Source organism: Pseudonaja textilis, chromosome 1 (assembly GCF_049901715.1).
Source record: "Pseudonaja textilis isolate UNSWEBS1 chromosome 1, rPseTex1.2, whole genome shotgun sequence".
In the NCBI taxonomy this organism is placed as follows: Eukaryota; Metazoa; Chordata; class Lepidosauria; order Squamata; family Elapidae; genus Pseudonaja; species Pseudonaja textilis.
In genome coordinates, this window is record NC_141990.1 from 331945062 (window position 1) to 331964274 (window position 19213).

At 42.6% G+C, this 19213-nt stretch overlaps 1 protein-coding gene across 1 annotated transcript in view; it reads right to left on the reverse strand.

The window, feature by feature from the left end:
- NWD1 (NACHT and WD repeat domain containing 1) overlaps positions 1–18972 on the reverse strand; it is a 31730-nt gene extending 12758 nt beyond the window's left edge. Inside the window, exons 1-10 of the mRNA XM_087937245.1 lie at positions 18824–18972; positions 15629–15714; positions 14384–14539; positions 13173–13692; positions 9759–11007; positions 6714–6917; positions 6462–6624; positions 5181–5298; positions 1607–1804; positions 880–1002 (exon numbers count right to left, since the gene is read on the reverse strand). Coding sequence (XP_087793371.1) covers positions 880–1002; positions 1607–1804; positions 5181–5298; positions 6462–6624; positions 6714–6917; positions 9759–11007; positions 13173–13692; positions 14384–14539; positions 15629–15714; positions 18824–18917 — 2911 coding nt within the window. The 5' untranslated portion in view covers positions 18918–18972. The remainder of the gene's footprint in view (positions 1–879; positions 1003–1606; positions 1805–5180; positions 5299–6461; positions 6625–6713; positions 6918–9758; positions 11008–13172; positions 13693–14383; positions 14540–15628; positions 15715–18823) is intronic.
- Between the last annotated feature and the right edge of the window lie 241 nt (positions 18973–19213).

Sequence of the window (19213 nt, forward strand, 5' to 3'; positions counted from 1 at the left end):
CAAACAATTTATAGAAATATTTCCAATTCCAGTATACTGAGTAGCAGATAGAAAGAAGGCAGTGGACAATGGACCCCATAATTTTATTTATCTGCAAATACGTGATTTGCTGACGCACATCAGACTTGGGATTAATCATTCATATAAATCAAAGTTCTGATGGGTCTTGAAAACCACTCTCAAGAGTTTCAGAACTTCTAAAGAAAATCTAAGAACAGCTTTCTGTTGGGCAGAAATGCCCAAGACAGAAACTTTAGGGTTTTTTCTTCAATGGATAGCCTTAGAAAGTTACTGAGTCTTGCCAGCTGAATTAACTCTGCCCTGCGGCTAACAACGTGTACCCATATCGTATAGTGAATTCCTCTCAAAAGTGCTTTAAAAAGACAACTGGACTTCCTTGGGGTTTTTTTCCTTGAAAATATTTCACTTTAGGTCCAAGAAACTTCTTCAGTTCTGAACTGAACTAAAAGTCCAGTTGCCTTTGGAAAAGTGCTTTGGGGACAACCATGAGCTGAATAATTGAAAAATCTTCAAAGACCCACTGAATTCATATCACTTGCTTAATTCTAAAACAAATCCCTGTATTCATGTAACATGCTGTGCCTTGCCCACACAACTAATTTTTTTGATGACCTGGTGCACACCACGGGCTAATAAGGCAACAAGGGTTGTTGTATTCCCACAACATGCTGAATCACAACCTAAGGTATCGTAGCCTAGCCTAATGTGTGAATTGAGCCCAGTCACTGAGATGATCTCCAAAGAGTTTACTGCTAGTTCACATAAATAACCCTGATCTGCTTCCTGTGTCATCGTAACTGGGATCAATTAGAACCCCGGATGGAGGTTGGCTGTAAAAATGGCCTTTTGGAGCCTCACCAGAGTGTCCTATTAGGACATGTTGCACAGTAAAATCTTCCATGTCCCAAACGATCATAGACCCATCCAGAGAACCAGCCAGAAGCAACTTTTGGTCAAAGTTGAATTCCAGCACTGAAGTGCCTGCAAAGAGAAAATAAGAGGGGTGGATTTGAGGAATTAACTTGATGGATAAGGTTTGATTCAAGGGAAGGGAATGTCTGGTCTCTTCTGTGAACCACAGGTAGTGAATAGCCTGCCTGAGTGTGCCAAAGAAGATATTTTTCCAAAAGGCAACTGGGCTTTCTTGTTTTTTTCCTCCTTGAGAATATTTTGCTTCTTATCCAAGAAGATTTCTTCAGAAATGAAGGCATTTGGGACAACCATGACATGGATGGTTGAGAATCTCCATAGACATTCAACCTGCCTAGGATTTATTCTGGCACCCTGTGTGTTTCCTGGTACTGTGATTAAATCCTCCCTCCTATAATTTTTTCCACAGGTTGTTCCCATAACAGTTCTTGGATTGGATGGAAAGTGGACGGATCCAAGATCATCCAGTGAGTTTCATGGACTTTAGTATTCAAAGATTTCTCCACTCTAATCAAGGCATCTGGGGGATTCATTTAAGTGGGCATCCATTTGGCCCCTATGCAAAGAGTTTGCTATACAATGCTTTTTTCCCCTAAGATAAAGGGGGGAAAGAGGAACAATAATTATGACTTGTTAAGCAAACGGAGTATTCTACCTGCAGGAAATCCAGGCAGTGTTTTGCACAGAGGTCCTCCAGGTGGATGGAAAAATCCAGAGCGAGGGATGAGGACAGGCTGGGTCCAAGCACCAAACCAGCTTTCACATTGCCCACACATATTACCAATGATCTTAGGGTAGGATTGCCTGAGGAAAAACAGCCGTGCCAATATCTCCGTGTAGATCATACTCACTTCTGTAGAGGGAGAAAGATAGGAGATGTGGAACCATCTTCTGTTTGTGTTCTGTTAGCTAAGAAAGAGATTCTGATTTTAGTGAAAGCCTGGTCCATCTCAGTAATTGTCCCAAAAGTGCTTTTTCAAGAGGCAACTGGACTTTCTTGTTTTTCTTTGAAGACATTTCACTTCTCATAAAAGAAGCTTCTTCAGCTCTGATCGCATGGTGGGGAATGGATTTATATTGTTCTCTCTCTCTCTCTCTCTCTCTCTCTCTCTCTCTCTCTCTCTCTCTCTCTCTCTCTCTCTCCTTCCATTTCCCACCATCCAGTCAGAGCTGAAGAAGCTTCTTGGATGAGAAGCTAAATGTCTTCAAAGAAAAACAAGAAAGTCCAGTTGCCTCTTGAAAAAGCACCTTTGGGTAACCATCACCTGGATGACTGAGAATCTTCATAGACATCTCACAGGTGGGATTCAAAATATGCTGATGACACTGATCCAAGAATAAAGATGTGGGCTGAAGTGGTAGATATGAGCAGACAGAAAACTGTGATTCTTTCCTCCACCAGATCAATGGTAGTTCATTGATCTGGTGTGCAGAACTTTAAAAGAATAACAGAATAACAGAGTTAGAAGGGAGATTGAAGGTCTTCTAGTTCAACTCCTTGCTCAAGTAGGAGATCCTATACCATTCCAGACAAATGATCGTCCAATCTCCTCTTAAAAAATCTCCAGGGTTCGAGCACCCACAGTTTCTGGAGGCAAATTGTTCCACTCATTGATTGTTCTCACTGTCATTTTTGCTTAGTTCTAGGTTGCTTATCTCCTTGATTAGTTTCCATCCGTTGCTTCTTGTCCTGCCTTCAGATTGACCCTCCCCCTCTCCTTTGTAGCAGCCTCTTAGATATTGGAAGTTTATTGGATATTGAATTTTGTGCCTATTAACTTCAACACAAAGGCTAGCCACATCCGTTTTAATTAAACTGACTGCTGTGGAATCAAATATAGAACCCAAAGCAAATAATCAAGGATTACTGCAATGTTCATTAAGCAGCATTACTGACAAAGGCTCCATAAAACAAAGGGATGCACTCTTATTTATATATCGCAGAAGGCAGGGGAGACTAATGCATTAGTCACAGATGCTGTAAACATACAGGTAAAGTATCTCAAGTTACTAGAGATAATGGAACTCAGATTACTTCCTGCACCTGTTTTCCTTCAGGAACCAAAAGGAAAGCAATAAAACAGGGAGGAAAATATCTTCCTTAAATCAAGAAGAGGGGGAACTTTGGGAATATCAGACACCAAAAAGAAAATCATTTCCCGTTGCATCTTATTATTCTAATAAGATAAATGTTAGTCTTATATCTCTAAATATCAACTTGATCTAATTGATTCTATTCATTGAAGAACAGATTTTCCCCACACTGCCGTTGGCAGCATTTTTGACTAGAGTAGGAGCTGTGGTGGCGCAGTGGTTAGAATGCTGTACTGCAAGCAAACTCTGTCCTTAGCCAGGAGTTCGATCCTGACTGGCTCAAGGTTAACTCAGCCTTCCATCCTTCTAAGGCTGGTAAAATGAGGATCCAGTTTGTTGGGGGCAATACATTGACTTTGTAAACTGCTCTATGGGGCGAAATGTAAGTCTAAGTGGTATGCTACTGCTAGACTGGGCAAGGTTCTTGGGAGTCACTCCTAAGCTACAAGGTTGACAGTGATTATCTACCTCCGTGGATCCGTTTGCTATCCACAAGAGGCTGCAGAAGCAGGAAAGTCTCTTGCAGGAGATGCAGCTCTGGGCAGTTGATCTGGGCAAGCACATGGCAAAGTCAGCAGTCAGGCTCTCTATGCCAGTGGAAGTTGCTCTGCAGATGATCCAATTCATGTTCCCTGATGGGAAAAGAAGACAGTGGGAAGACATGCAGACAATTGAGAACATCAAAAAAGTAAGGAGGGCAAGGAAGACCTATAGGAGGAAGTATCAAAAATCAAAGAGACCTTGACTGTTCTGTATTGCTACATTAGCATTCTTGTAACCCCTTGTCTTGATTGGCCAGGACGCACAGCGCTCGGATTGGCTGAGTGAGCTGCAGCGATTGGCCTGTTGCAAATCGCCCGCGATTGGAGGAAACCGATCGCGGGGGATTCAAAGCGGTGTCATTGGCCGCAGCTGGCAAGACAAGTTCAATATAAGCCGCCACCGATCTGAGGGAGAGCCGAGCCGATCTCAGAACTAAATAAAGAGCTTATAAGAGTCACTGAGTCTCACGTCTCCTTCTTGTAATCGGTGAACTTGACATTGACTAATACGGTCAGGATCCTAGGATGTAGCAAGTGAAAACAAACAAAAGCAAGTGGAAAATAGTCCACCTAGATAAAAGTATTTCTTTCTGATTCTAAAGAGAGACTTCCAGTTAGTAGTCTCCCAAGTTATGCTGCAATATGGTTGGATGTAGTTCAGTGCATGCATTGCATACTGTACATTGCACTGTTTGACTTACTTGTGACTTGTTTAATCATTTATAATTATCTAGGTTATGCACAAAATGCTAAATCATAAACTGTATAAGCTTAAACTAGACAAATCGCATCATACAAATAGCATGTTTGTGTGAAACTAGACAATTATGGTTTATTTAATAAGTTATATTTGTAGACCAGTATGATATGTGAATCAGGTTATCATGAGTCTTCATGAAGTTGTTGTCAAACAGCATTACATTTACATGAAAAATGCTCAAATAGGGCTGAATTATCTAGGCAGGTTGATCTATTTTATATCTATTTAGCAGTGTTCTGAACAAGGAATGCTAGGAAGGAGGCCATGTTAAACTACTTCTGAGACACCTTGCCAAAAAAAAAAACCCCACCATGCAGGGACTTGTTTAGGCCGTCTCTGAGAATCAGACACAATTTAAGTTATTGTTAAAAAGCAATGCTTTCGACAGTTCAACACATTTCGGATAAACTGGGGCTTCTTTAGGGACATTATAATTATTCACCCTCTTGATTTTTTGGAAGACTTGAAAACCTGGCTCTGTTAGTTGGCCTGGGGCTCCAATTGGGGAACATCACTATGGAGGTGGTTAATACATTAATAACAAATCCTACCTCCTTTCTCTGCTCATCCTACTTTCTCCCTCCCCATCTTTTAGTTATAGTATATTCTTGGACTATGCTACATTTTGTATTGCATATATGGTACTTCTGAAGAAATATAATGGGACATAGATTTTTTTTTCCCTTACAGGAAATTACCAGCCATCACCCCTTCTTTTCTTGAGTCACTATTTGCTCCTTGTTTGGTCTATCAAGGCAGTAAGTATTCACACAATGTGTAGGAAACTTTGTGGAGTGTAGGTCTTTGGGGCTTAAAATATCAGGAACTCTTACCCAAAATATCTCTTTGCAACTCCTCAAACAGACCTGCCTGTAGTAAATGGAAGGGCAGTTCACTCAATTTCCTCTGGTTTGTAACGATGCCAGAGAACCAGAGAGGTTGAGGAATCACCTGAATAAAAGAAATCAACATTTGACTTTGACTTTTCTAAAATCCACACTAATTTCTTATTTACAATGAATCAAATCAAGGCACACTTTACAACTATTAAGTATTGGTATAAGCAATGCAAATGACTGTTCTGTTACTTTCTTCTGACGGTGAGTTTATGTTGTCCTGTATCATGGTTTCAACCTTCAGCCTCCAAATTCTTTATTTTGAGGTGGCTCAAAGCTCCTTTATAAAGGTAAATATTAAATGCACATTTGTAGATGATGGCTAGCATTTTGTAAAATGGTGGGAAACAGATTAAAAATATAACATGTCCCCTGAAATAATATTCAGATGTTTAAAAATGTAAAGAATAACCTTCCCAAAATAAAAACCCAGAAGAAAATCATAGAAAAGCTCAGCTTTGTTTATAAAATTTATTGGCTGTCCATCTTACCTCAAGGAAACTTTGGGTGGCTTTCAGTCATAAAAGATAAAAGCTATATAAACTTAAAACATAAATCAGTTAACACAAAAAGCCAAACTCTATGCAGCCTAATTAAATGCTGGGGAGGGCAGGAGCAGGATGGAGGTTTAATCTATTAATCACATCCACTGTGATGCTCCTCCATTACTTATGTGCAAGATACAGGTGCCAAAGATTTGACTCTCCAAGTTATCTTAAATTCTTCTTAAAAAGAAATAAAATGCCCTCTGCACCCTCAAATGTTCCCCACCTCTATTCCCTATAACTCCTGTCTTGATTTATTTCACTTCATTATTTAATCTGAGAATAAAGCCCACCAAACTTTTTTTGGGCATAATTCTGAGTAAAATTTATGATGCTGCCCTACAATATCTCCTCTGATTTCATCTCTCTCCAATCTTCGTTGGCATTACAATTCCCAAAATTATGGCAGATAAAATACAGAAAGAAGCTTCAGTCATACAATTTCTACCAAACCCACCAAAACCAAGCCATTTTCCAGAAAAATTGAGCTAACATTGACATTGTTTTCCATAACCTTTACTGGATTTCTCTTCCTTCTTCTCCGGGAAGAAGTGCTCCCAGGAAGTACTGCTGTCTTGGGTCTCCCAACCATCATCTCTCCATCCATCCATCCATCCATCCATCCATCCATCCATCCATCCATCCATCTCTTCCTCAGTTTCCAGAAGTTCACCTTCCTGTCAAAGCTCACAGGCTTGTTGGAGGAGGGCAGCTGGATGGGTTTCTTCATGCCCCAGCTCCAAGTTCCCCTGAAGTAATCTGCCAGGAGCAGGTGACGCTTGGTCCTTTCCTCTGGCACAGACAGGTAGCGTTGCTCCACAGCATCAGCCAACTCCCTGCATGGGGGGAGGAAGAGATCCATCAAAGCTGACAGCTGCTTTTTCACCACCTTAGCAGCCTTGGAAAAAAATGGATGAGAACTGACCTGTGGGCAAAATCCATCAGCGCAAAGCCATCCGCCCACCGGTCCTCCAGCCACTGGGCCAGGTCCTGGTATAAGTGAGCCCATAGTAGGGGTGGAAAGCGGAGGGTCACCTTGCTTGGAGGAGGATGAAGCCAATAAATCTCAGTGAGAACCTCATTGTCGAGGGACAAGATATCTTTTTGCTCTGCTTCTGAGAGCCCATGTCTGCGGAAAGGGCAGAGGGAGAAGCAGACAGGCAGGCCTCTGTTATTTCTTTCTTTCCTTGGCAGATCATTGAGGAGGGGAATGGGCAGATTGCTAAAAATAATTCTTTCTTAGCGCCCTTCTTTATAATGACTACAGATAGTCCTTGACTTACAACCATGTTCAAAATCATAGTCTAAGTGCCAGAGTTCACTGTAACAACATAGCCAAAAAGGCATTAAGAGTTGCCAACCTAATCCTGCGTAGCTTTTTCCTCAGTAATATTGTACTACTGACTAGAGCATACAAAACATTTGCTAGACCAATTGTGAATACAGTTCATCTGTCTGGAATCCGCATTGCATATCGGACGTTGATGCAATCGAGAGAGTCCAGAGATATTTCACAAGAAGAGTCCTCCACTCCTCTACTCGCAACAGAGTACCTTATGCCACCAGACTTGAAAATTTAGGCTTAAACAATTTAGAACAGGCTTGTCCAACCTGCGGCCCAAGGGCCGCATAGGCGTGAGGCAGGGCGAGGCGAGCGCCAGGCCAAGCAGCAACAGAAAAAGCAGGCGCCGTCAGAGTGCCACCTCCTGCTGTTGCCACCACCGCCATCGCCGCCACTTCTGCCCCCGCCGCTTCTGCCCCCGCTGCCACTTCTGCCCTTGCCGTCGCTGCCCCCGCCACCTCCGCTTCTGCCCCCGCCACCGCTGCTGCTTCTGCCCCCGCCCGCCACTGCCCCCGCCACTGCTTCTGCCCCGCCGCTGCTGCTGCTTCTGCCTTCCAGTCCTGCCTCATCCAGCCGGGCCATTTGCAGGAGGAGAGGTAGGCGCGAGGCGGCGAGCTTTCACCACCCGCCCCGCAAAATTTGGCCGGAAAATAAACCATGATAAAAAAAACCGTGATAAAAAACTGTGATAAAAATAAATAATTTTTAATAAATAATTAATAATAAAAATATCTCACTCTAACTTCATTTCCAAATAAATTTAATATGTTAACTATGTTTTCTATGGGTTTTTTGCATGATCAGGTATCGTTACTGTTATTTTATTTTATGTGCGGCCCAAACCAAATTTTTATCTTCTAATGTGGCCCAGGGAAGGTGAAAGGTTGGACACCCCTGATTTAGAACTATGCCGCCTTCGGTCCGACCTAAGTGTAGTACACAAAATTATCCATTGCAAAGCCCTACCCATCAATGACTTCTTCAGCTTCAACCACAATAATACATGAGCACACAATAGATACAAACTCAAGGTAAACAGCACCAAACTTGATTGCAGGAAATACGACTTCAGCAACAGAGTGGTCAATGCCTGGAATACTCTACCGGACTCTGTGATTTCTTCCCCGAACCCCAAAAACTTTAACCTTAGACTCTCAACTGTTGACCTCACTCCATTCCTAAGAGGTCTGTAAGGGGTGTGCATAAGCGCACCAACGTGCCTACCATCCCTGTCCTAATGTTCCCTTTTATTCATATCCATTTCATGTATTAATAATCATGTTTATACTTATATTTGTTACCTAATACATGCTCAACAAATAAATAAATAAATAAATTGTAAGGGCCTCAAAAAAGTGAATGAGACAACTTGCCACAGCCAACTTACAACCTGGTCCCTCACACAAAGTACCATTGCAATATCCCTATGATCACATGATCAAAATTTGGCACTTGGCAAACAGCATGTATTTATGAATGGTTGTAGCATCCCGGGGTCATGCAATCTCCATTTGCAACATTCCCAGATAGCTTCCAACAAGTAAAGTCAACAGGGGATTTGCTTAATGATTACATGATTCACTTAACAACTGCAGTGATTCATTTACTGACTACAGCAAAAAAAGGTTGCAAAATCGGGCACAACATGCTTAACAACTTCCTTGCTTAGCAGCAGAAATGCTAGTTCCGATTGTGGTTGTAAGCTGAGGACTACCTGGACTTGTTTTGAGGTATCTCTACCATAGAACTGCAAGTGATTGATTGGGTAGCAAACAAAGGCTTGCTGGAAGAAAATTGTTTTCTAGCTTTCTCCTTGTCTGGTATTGATGAAGACTTTACTAAGCTAATATATTGTAAGTAGGATAGATAGATAGATAGATAGATAGATAGATAGATAGATAGATAGATAGATAGATAGATGGATTCCAATAGATGATAGATGTAGACAAAGACACATAGACATAGATAGATATTCTAAATGTAACTGAAGTGGAACATGTGAATTTTTAATGTTCTCCACTGAAGTGAAGAAAAATTGGATGAACAATTGATCTCAGGTTGCCTGGGGAAATTCTTGGATAGTTTCTTAATTCTAGGACCCTATAGAAGAGACTATAGAGAGCAATGTCCTCAATAGCTGCCCAGAGTCATTTTGGATAGTGAGATGGGATAATAAACAAACAAACAAATACTACCTTCCCTTGGGATTTAATGGAAGTATGAAACACAAAGGAAGGTTAGAAACTAATGGCAAGAAATTGGACAGTGATAAATAGGATGTACTGTATAACCTTCCAAACTTTTATCATTAAACAAAATGCTAAAAGTCACTATATCCCACCCCCGTGGGTTTTATCTGGAATTCTGTTTTCCCTCCGTAGAACTTGGACAATTTAATCAAGCTACCACTAACACTCCCCTTTATTGTCAATTGTATCCTTCTATTTCAGGGCTGTCAAACTTGCAACCCATGGGCCAGATGCGTCATGCACCGGCCACACTCATGCCCGGTTTAGCGAAAGAGAAAAAAGTCCCAATACGTCACGTGATGCTGCCGTGATGCTGTGAGTTTGACAGCCCCATTCTAGTTTGACTTCTGCCAATGGCGACACAAGTATTTGTACTCACCGGGCACAGGCAAGATAGCCAAGTACATGTGCTACTAAGACAGAGCCATGCACCATCTCCAGGTGGTCACACAAGCGATGCGCAAACTCCGAGACTGTAGATGATATGGCTGGTGCTGCAAGTTGAACGTATGAAGTCCAACGCTGGGCTTGTCTTATGGCCAGGGCTACTGACAGAGCATACCCACCTTTTGCAAAGCTTTGCAGGAACAACTCCTGCTGGGTGGGCCTTAGTGTACGTCCTGTGGATGCCAAAGTTTTGGAGAGAATCTCCCCCACTTGCTCCTGAGAAAGAGGCCCCATCTCAAAATAATCCTCTGAAGCCCCAGTCATCTTCTGTAGAACTTCACTTTCTTTCTGCAGCATAGTAAGAATCATGTGTGTCTTTGGAGGACAGATTTTTGGCAACCAGAAAGCTCTGTGAGCATTTCTAGGTGTATGTAGCTGCTCCATTGAATCAAGGAGTAGGACAAAGGACCGGGTGCCCTGGCAAGAAGCTGAAGAAAGCAGATGGTGGAAGAGCAGGCCTAGATTGCCAACTGGCTTGGTATAAGGGAAGCCCATAGCTAAGCAAACTTGTTGCCAGAGGCTGTGGAGAAGGCTGTTAGGTGTGGAACTATCCTGTGAAGTTCCCAGCAAACGAAGGATTACCACCGTTTCCTGATCCAAGGTGGTTTGTATGGCTTCACCTAAATGGTACAACAGGGCTGTTTTGCCACATCCTGAGGGTCCATAGATGACAAGTGGGGAATGGGCCTGATGGTGGTTCCGTTTAATGCGTTGGCAAATGAGACCCAGCAGGTCCTGCTGCCAGCAGAAAGCCTGGCTGTGTTTTTGACCAAGGGCCATGTGATGAGTGAGCTCTCGAATCAGCTCAGGTGGCTTCCCAAGATTTTGTTCTTGGAATCTCAGGCTCCTGAGCACATAATGGTTGGTGGCAGCAATAAACTGGTCGCAGAAATCCTTCAAATACTTGGGCCAGGGCTTCTGCCGGAAAGACCTGGGTTCTACCACAGGTGGAATCCTGTGAACCTTAATCAGCTCAGGATACCTGCTTACGATGCTTGCCTTCAGATCTGCTAACTGTTGTGGTTCTTCAGGGTGCAGCTCATCTCCAACATCATCTGTGCCCAGTAGTAAGTCCACTCTATCTGATATGGGCATGTCCACTTCTGTGAAGAATATCATGGTACTTTGGCCATCACATTCACCTGATCTGAAGAGGCCAGCCTCAATCTCCTGAAATATCTCTATAAAAGATTGAGAAGAGATGAATATGGGATTCAGAAGGGGAATCACATAGGCCAAAGCAACTACTAGAATTAAGGATGCCCTGGACAAGATTTGCAGTGCCTGATATAGAACCACAGTGAAGTTGGTTTAGCTGCTCTCTGCAAGTCTTGTCTCCTCATTGAAACTCCTCTTTCGCTTGCCCTTGCCCCAGTCTTTTAGTTCCTGTCAACATGATCCATCTTTTGTCAGCAGCCACATTTACCTAACTTGCCAGTGGGAGGTTTCAATGAAAGGCTGAAGGACAGGTTGCTTTCTGTGTATGAAGATCACCCACCACATTGGTGGTGATGGCAGCTAGCTTTTCCTTCCCTGCTTCCACTGTTTAATTGCTTTAATAGCAGCAGTCCACCAAGGAAGTCCCATTCTTGGCAGCTGCAGTGGTTTATTAGGAGAGAGGGGGTATAAATCATCAATGATCACGATGGAGACCAGTACTTCTATTGATAAGCAATGTTAAGTGAGATGTGGCTGATTTTACAATCTTTTTGACATAATTGTTAGGTGAATCACACAGTGGTTGGGGAAATCTGGCTTTCCCCATTGACTTGGCTTGTTGGAAGCCCCCTGGGAGGGATGCAAATGGCAATCCCATGACTCAGGATGCTGCAGCCATTGTAAATACATGCTGGTGCTGGTTGCCAAGCACCCAGATTTTGATCATGTGACTGAAGACACTGAGAGAGTGTGAGGACCAGTCATAGATCACGTTTTTCAGTGTCATTGTAACTTCGAACAAATTAAACAAAAGTTTATAAGTTGAGGACTACCTGTGCATTTTTTAAGGCTCAAGAATGAGACACCAAGCTTCTATGATGAAACCTGGAAGTTTAAAATATCTAGATAATATGGTTCTACTTTTGCAACTTTTAGTGGGCATTTAACAAAGCAAAAATAATGGCTTCATAAAAGGATGATGGCTTTGCAGCTAAGAAGATTTTCCATGCATGTCTAAAAATGAGGACTGTGGATGTCCTGTGAATTTATTTGTTATTCTTCTTTTGCCTGTGAGAAAGAAGGAAGCAAGGGGAATGATTTTACAATAGCTTGGAGTGGGACACTGACTAAGTTACATTTTCTGTGTTTTCCTGTTGGCTCAAAGTGATCTCTGATTGTTGCTTGTGTTTTAAAAGCAATAGGGATGAAAATAATTACAAGATGATTTCGAAGTCCTTCTGAAGGGTAGGGGAATGATAACAATGGAAACATAGAAGTGCTGTCATTTTGTCCAAAGGAAAGAAAAGATGTGAAGCAACAGGAAGGACATTTGCTACATAACAAAATAAAATAAAAGAGGAAAAGACAGATGGGGACTGATATTAGGGAATCTTTAAATGTTGTGGATCCATGTGGGTTTAAGACAACTTGGTGTGGCCAGCTCACCACCACCAAGTCATCACGGTCAACTCACCACCAAGTCATCGCAAGACAACTCAACTCGTCCAATTCTCCACAAAGACAACGCACCAAGGGCAGCTGGAGGGATAGCCAGGCAGAATGGCAGCCAGGGGTTTCCCATCAGAGAGAGAGTCAGGCTGACTGGCAAGTGAGCGGGTGGACATAGTGCAGAGCAGCTGTGGTGGTCAGGGGCTTCTCATTTTCAAACCCCTGCCACTGCTACTACCACCACTGTAGTAAGCTCTGGGCCATTTGCAGTTCAATTCGTTCAATGGCTGCAATGATGTTTGGGCCGTTCATAACCCTGGTTGGTGGGGCAGGTGGCGGGGAGGTGATGGAGACTGGACATGTCCCGTTTTCACAGATCCCCACTGCTGCCATGGGCTGTTTGGCAGTGGTGGGGTTCAGGCTGTTTGGCAGCAGTGATGATGTGCAGGGCGGGTAGTGGGGAAGCACAGAGACTGGATATGTCCCATTTTCACACACACACTGCTGTTGCCGGTGAACAGCCTGAACATCGCCACTGCCAAGATGCCCACAGAGCAGTGGCGGGTATGAAAATGGGACGTGTCTGAATGGCCCGAACACCACCACCACTGCCGAATGGACCAAACTCCAAGTGGCCCAGAGTCTAGACTTACATGGAGAACCATCTATTTTGTTCAAATGGTACCTTAGGGTCCCAGCAAGGCATGCTAGAGGGAGACCCTTTATCTGAGAAGCATACCTGACTTGTGATAGTTCTGCAATTGCTCCCGGCTGATGAGCCCATACTTTTCTGCTTGGCAGGCGGCCCTACGGAGGATCAAGAGCAAGTCTTCCTCTGCGCCATCTGGGTCTGCCTGAGATGATTGTTGCAGAACATACACGGGAGGAATGGCGTTCTCATCCTTCAGGTACCTTCGGGCCAGAAGCTGTAAGGTCTTGGGCTCTTCCAGGAGTTGTGCTCTAATGGCCTCAAATTCCTGTTCCACAATGGTCAGAGGAGTGGAGCAGTGGCCGTAATCGTTTCCAAGCAGTGCCTGTAGCAAATAAGTTTTCTTAGTAATTCTTCTAAAGGTATAAGCTGGGATGATCTGAAAACCCAGGTTGCACCAAGGAGCTTTCTGGTCTCCATTGGGAACTTGTATGAGAAACTCCTTCTGGACTACTCCATATTCATAGCTGAAATTCCTTTTGCATTGTTTCTCCCTTCCTCCTGTTCCAGATATGAATCTCAACTGAATCCTCACAAAATGGGCCCTCTGCTACAGGTAATCCTCACCCACAGTTGAGCCCAAAATTTCTCTAGCTAGGTGAGACACAACCCTGATGCGGCCCTCAATGAAAATGAGTTTGACACCCCTGCTGTACAGGTAGCTCTTGACCTATGATCACAATTGAGATCAGGATTTCTGTTGCTAAGCAGGAGGTTGTGAAGTGAGAACAGCTTGCCCTCGGAAGTTGTGGGAGCGCCATCACTTAAGACCTTCAAGAAGAGATTCTGACAAGAGCCATTTGTCAGAAATGGTGTAGGGTCTCCTGCTTGGATGGGGGGTTGGACTAGGTGACCTATAAGGTCCCTTCCAACTCTGATTATCTGCTATCTGAGTCTGTGGTTGTTAGGTAAATACAGCTTCTCCCTTGGACTTGGCTTGTCAGAAGCCAGTTGGAAGGTGGCAAATGGCGATCACTCTAGGATTCTGCAACCATCATAATGAATACATTCCAGTTGCCAAATGCCCAAATGTTGTTAGTATGACCGTGGTGATGCTATGACACACATAAGTGCTAGAGTTGGGCTTAAGTCAATTTGTTTCGAGTATTGTTCTAATTTTGAATGGTCAGCAAATGAATGATTGTAAGTCAAGGACTACCTGAGCCATCCTCCTCCATACCTACAATGTAAGAAGTAAAATAGCAGCAGTGTTATCTCTGATCATTCTTTGGCCCAGCAACTTCCATAAGCAGAAGGAATAAAATAAAGGTAGTACTTACAATGAAGCTGGAACTCACTGAAAGTTTCTGGCAGCGTTTGATTTCTTCTAAAGAGAGTTGGGTAGACATATGGTGGGTCTCCATGTGATCAAAGGTGCCCCATCTTAAATCAATAACCTAGAGTAGATTTTGGGATGGATCATAGAACCGGCTGGCAGACAACTTCATCTGGAAACATTTGTCCCCATTTTCATTAAATTAGATACAGTATATGCTATTACACAATTAAAGGGTCAGGTGATTACCAGAGATTGGCACGTTTGCAAGATAACAAACATTTCTTTGAAGAGCCTTGGTGGTGCAGTGGTTAGAATGCAGCACTGCAGGCTGCTACTACTGACTGCTGGCTGCCTGCAATTTGGCTCTTCAAATCTCACCAGGCTCAAGGTTGACTCAGCCTTCCATCCTTCCGAGGTGGGTAAAATAAGGACCCAGATTATTGAGGGGAATAGGTTGACTCTGTAAACTTCTTAGAGTGGGCTATAAAGCACTGTGAAGCAGTATATAAGTGCTATTGCTATTCTTCCAATTTTCTGTTCAGAGAAGGAAGATGCACTGTGATTTGTCAATTAGACCTCTTTGTATAAATCTGTTAGATCATGGAAGAAGAAGAAGGATGTACAAATGAAATTAACCACAACATTTTCAAGCATTGTTCAAATTAATTATACTGTTTTGATTCTTTTGACTATTGTGTTGTGAACATAAGCATATGTTCACACAAATTGCACAGGGATAAATCAAGAATGATAGCCTGACCCAACAGAAATTTTGGGAACTCACATGGCAGCGGGAGCTATCTTTAATGTCTTAGTAAGATTGCACTAACTCTGAACACAAGAGATTCATCTTTTTCACTATCATCATAGTTATTAACTTACCAAAGAATAAATTTTCACAAATGCACTAATAAAACCCACAATTCTGGAGAACCCCAACCATAACAAACAACTCTCCAAGTTGAAAGCCAGTGTTCTGGACTTCCAGCTTACAGTGGAATCTTGGTGTTTGCTGATCTTGATGTCCTTCTTGCAAAGTTTCATTACCAAACCTAGTAACATCAATGCTTTGTTACAAAAGTTGGCTTAAAAGATGTTGTAGTGAAACATTTCCCAGATAAAAAAAGAACACAGGCTCAATGAACACCAAGTTTCCTATATTTCAATAAGCTGCAAATGTTCTCTACAACTGCTACTTCCAGCTTACCTCAAACATCAAGCCATGCTTTTGGCAGAAAACTTGCACTTCTGGATATGCCATCTCCATCAAGGCTTCCCTTTCTGCTGCCAGGTCTGCAAGGAAGAATTAGGCCCTTTGTTGACAAACATTGGACATCATCTCTTGGAATGGCAATCCCATTGTTCACTCTTGATCACATAATGCTGATACCGTCTCATCCCCAGTCCGTGACTTAAACAGTGCTTCATGATTCTTTATACACTGCAAAAGATCTAGCTTCTTCTACTGTCAGAGAACTGTAAATAGCACATGGTTTTTTTTTTATTATGCCCTATGGTATTATTTTCAAGGAAATGTATTCATATGGATACTCCAAGCATAGATTTCTGAGGAAAATGTCTGTATTTTAGCAAGAAGGGTGAGAAACAATGCCAATAGTTCTTCATCAACAGCACCCTAAAATTATCTGTCCCATAGCAGTAAGGACAATATATTTTATTAGACTCCAAGCTTGAGGGTCATCTCAAAGGCATGCCACTTTTCTGCTAGGCTATTATATCAATGTAGCAATATGTGAATTACTATTACTATTGCTACTAGTATAGGTAGTCCTTGATTTACAATCATTCGTTTAATAACCATTCAAAGTTACAATGGCACTGAAAAAAAGTGACTTAGAACTGGTCCTTGAAAACTGGAAGAACATTTCACAAGGACTATTTGAGTGGCTACACAACTTATTTAACATCCCATCACTAATATCACATTAGGGATTAAAAAGAAGTTGAGTTGTACCCCCATTGGATTATTTCTCTTACCCATTTGATTAGCAATGGCGATCCAGTTTCTCACACAAGAGATCTTCCCTATCCCTTATTATCTAATCCTGAAAACAGAATAACAGAGTTGGAAGGGACCTTAGAGGTCCCCTAGTCCAATCCTTGCTCAGGCAGCAGAGCCAGTAGTGGGATTCAGCTGGTTCGCACTGGTTTGGGAAAATTGGTTGTTAAATTACCCACCCACCCTCGCTATCAAAATGGATCCTAGGTGCTGTGCTGCGCTGCAATGGAGAAATGGGCAACGGAGCAGCCGGCGTGAGGGAAGGAGAAGGCCGCTTTCCCTCTTTCTTCTCCTTACTCCTCCTCCTTCCCTTGTGCCAGCCACTCCGTTGCCCATTTCTCCATAGCAGCACAGCGCCCAGGATCCACTTTGATAGCGGGGGTGGGTGTGGTAATTTAACAACTGTTTCGCCCAGGGTCAGGTTGGTTGTTGCAGGAAGTTCATCCCACATGTGGCAGAGCTGGAGGGTGGGGATGGGCCATGCCTCCCACAACAGCCAACCTGACCCTGAGCGAACCATTGTTAAATTATTTTAATCCTACCACTGAGGAGGATCCTATATCATTCTAGACAAATGGTTGTCCAATCTCTTCTTAAAAACCTCCAGTGATGGAGCACTCAGGTAATGGAGTGAAACTGCTCCACTGGTTAATTGGTCCCACTGTCAGAAAAAGTCTCGATATTTCTAGCTTGTTCTGTCCTTGATTAGTTTCCATCCATTGTTTAATGATTTAATCTGGTTTTTTTTTTCAGGTACAGTCACTTTGCCGTCATTAATCACCTATTAGCATTCTCATACTATACAGCTCCTTCTGTATTTTTTTTTTAAGTTTCACTGCTTGGATAAACTGAGGCAAATTTTGTGGGTTGTTATTCCTCTTCCCTTGTCAAGCTGGAAGTTAGTCAGATCTTGGCTTAGGCAGTTGGAATTTTAGCATATTCATAGAAGCCAGCTGCTTACTGAATCATCCTCTGAATACAATATTGTCAGGTTCTAGGCCCATCTGGCTGGAGCAATGTGCAAATTGATTCATTAACATTTTGAGTCTTTTAAGGGAACATAGAAATTCAGGTTCAAGGGAGGAAGTTAGTGGATTTGGTAATTGAACTTTGATCACATGATCATAGGGATTCAAATGCTCATAAGTCACCTTTTTCACCTTTTTGAATTGTCATAAACTAATGGTTGTAAGTTGTGCCCTACCTCTATGAAGGGAGAGCTGATGTGACAGACTGCAGTACTGCAGCAGGTTCCCAGGAAGGAGGAAGCACATTGCAAGGAGGGAGAAGGGACAACACTGTCCAGAGATGGATCATGGGAAGAGGAAGAGATTGAGTATAGCTACTAGACTCTCAGGGTATATCTGTTGACATGGGGTAAAATGTAAAATCCACCTTGTCAATCCATCTCACCTCTGCCATAAATAATCTTCTTCACTTCAGTCAATTTCTCTTTCCTTTCATGATCTATGTTGCAAAAATGAGGACAGTTCTCCCTGCTTGATCTACAACATGGCTGATTTTGTGATGTGGCTGGGTGGCAATACCAGAGTGATAACTGATGAAATTCCGTTTAAACCAGGTGTATCCAACCTTGGCCACTTTAATACATGGACTTCAACTCCCAGAATTCCCCAAACAGCCATCTTGGGTGGGGAATTCAGGGAGCTGAAGTCCACAAGTCTTAAAATTGCCAAGGTTGGACACCCATGGCTTAAACCATGCCATTGAGTAAATATGTTTCCTGAATTGGACAGATAATTAAAACTATAAAAATGCAAATGCTTGTAAGTGCAATACTTGCAGCCACCTACATTCTTAAACAACACATACACACACATCACAGCAAAATGCTTTTTCTGATATCCTGACATGCACAAGTCCCACTTAAAATAGCAAAAAGTAAGACAGGCTTCATGATTCAGAAATAATACATGCAATTCTGCAACCATATGCAGATTGGGTGAATCAGCTAAAACAGACAACTGATTTACATTTTAAATTAAGTTGCTTAGTGTTTAAAATGTTATAGGATGCTCAGTCAGAATAAATTTACTTCATTATCTCTAAAGTGCCATCTCTAGAACTTTCTATCTCCAGCCTCGACTCATATTATCTACTTCATCTGCAGACCTTCTAGGAGGAAAGCCTTGTTGGTTATGGCAGCCCCAAATCAGAAGGCATTTGAAAAACCCCAACAACTTTTATTAAAAGCAATAAGCTTATCAGGAACTAGCTTGAGTTCAGTGCTACTGGATCCCTTCTGTTTTCTGCATTTCCTACAGATCAGATCAGATCAGATCAAATCAAATCAAGAGAGCTGTAGCATGCTGTTCGTCCAATTTCCCTGCCTTTTCCCAGTCTTATTAATAGCTTAGTTACCTGGAGTTGAACTCAGGAAGATTCTGAGGAGATTGGGGGGCCAGCGGTTCTTCCCCTGAAGAAGGTCCTGGAGGGAATCCATCTGGTGGCTCATGCTGAATTCTGCTTGAGTTGGCAACTGGCTGCTTTCTTCTTCCACAAGAAGCAAAGTTTTCCCCAGACACCACCAATCAATGTGAGTAAAACTTAACTTGCTTCAGAAGAATGAAACTGCCAAGAAGGTCCAGGGAGAAAATGATGGGCTCTGCTGGGAACAGATTGCCATAACCACCGCTGTTTGTAAACAAGTGAGAGTCCCAGAGTACACAGGGAGACGCCATCAATTGATACTCAACTGGGAAAGCCTCTGCAGCCAAGATGGATCAGATAAGCCTTATACTGCATGACTGA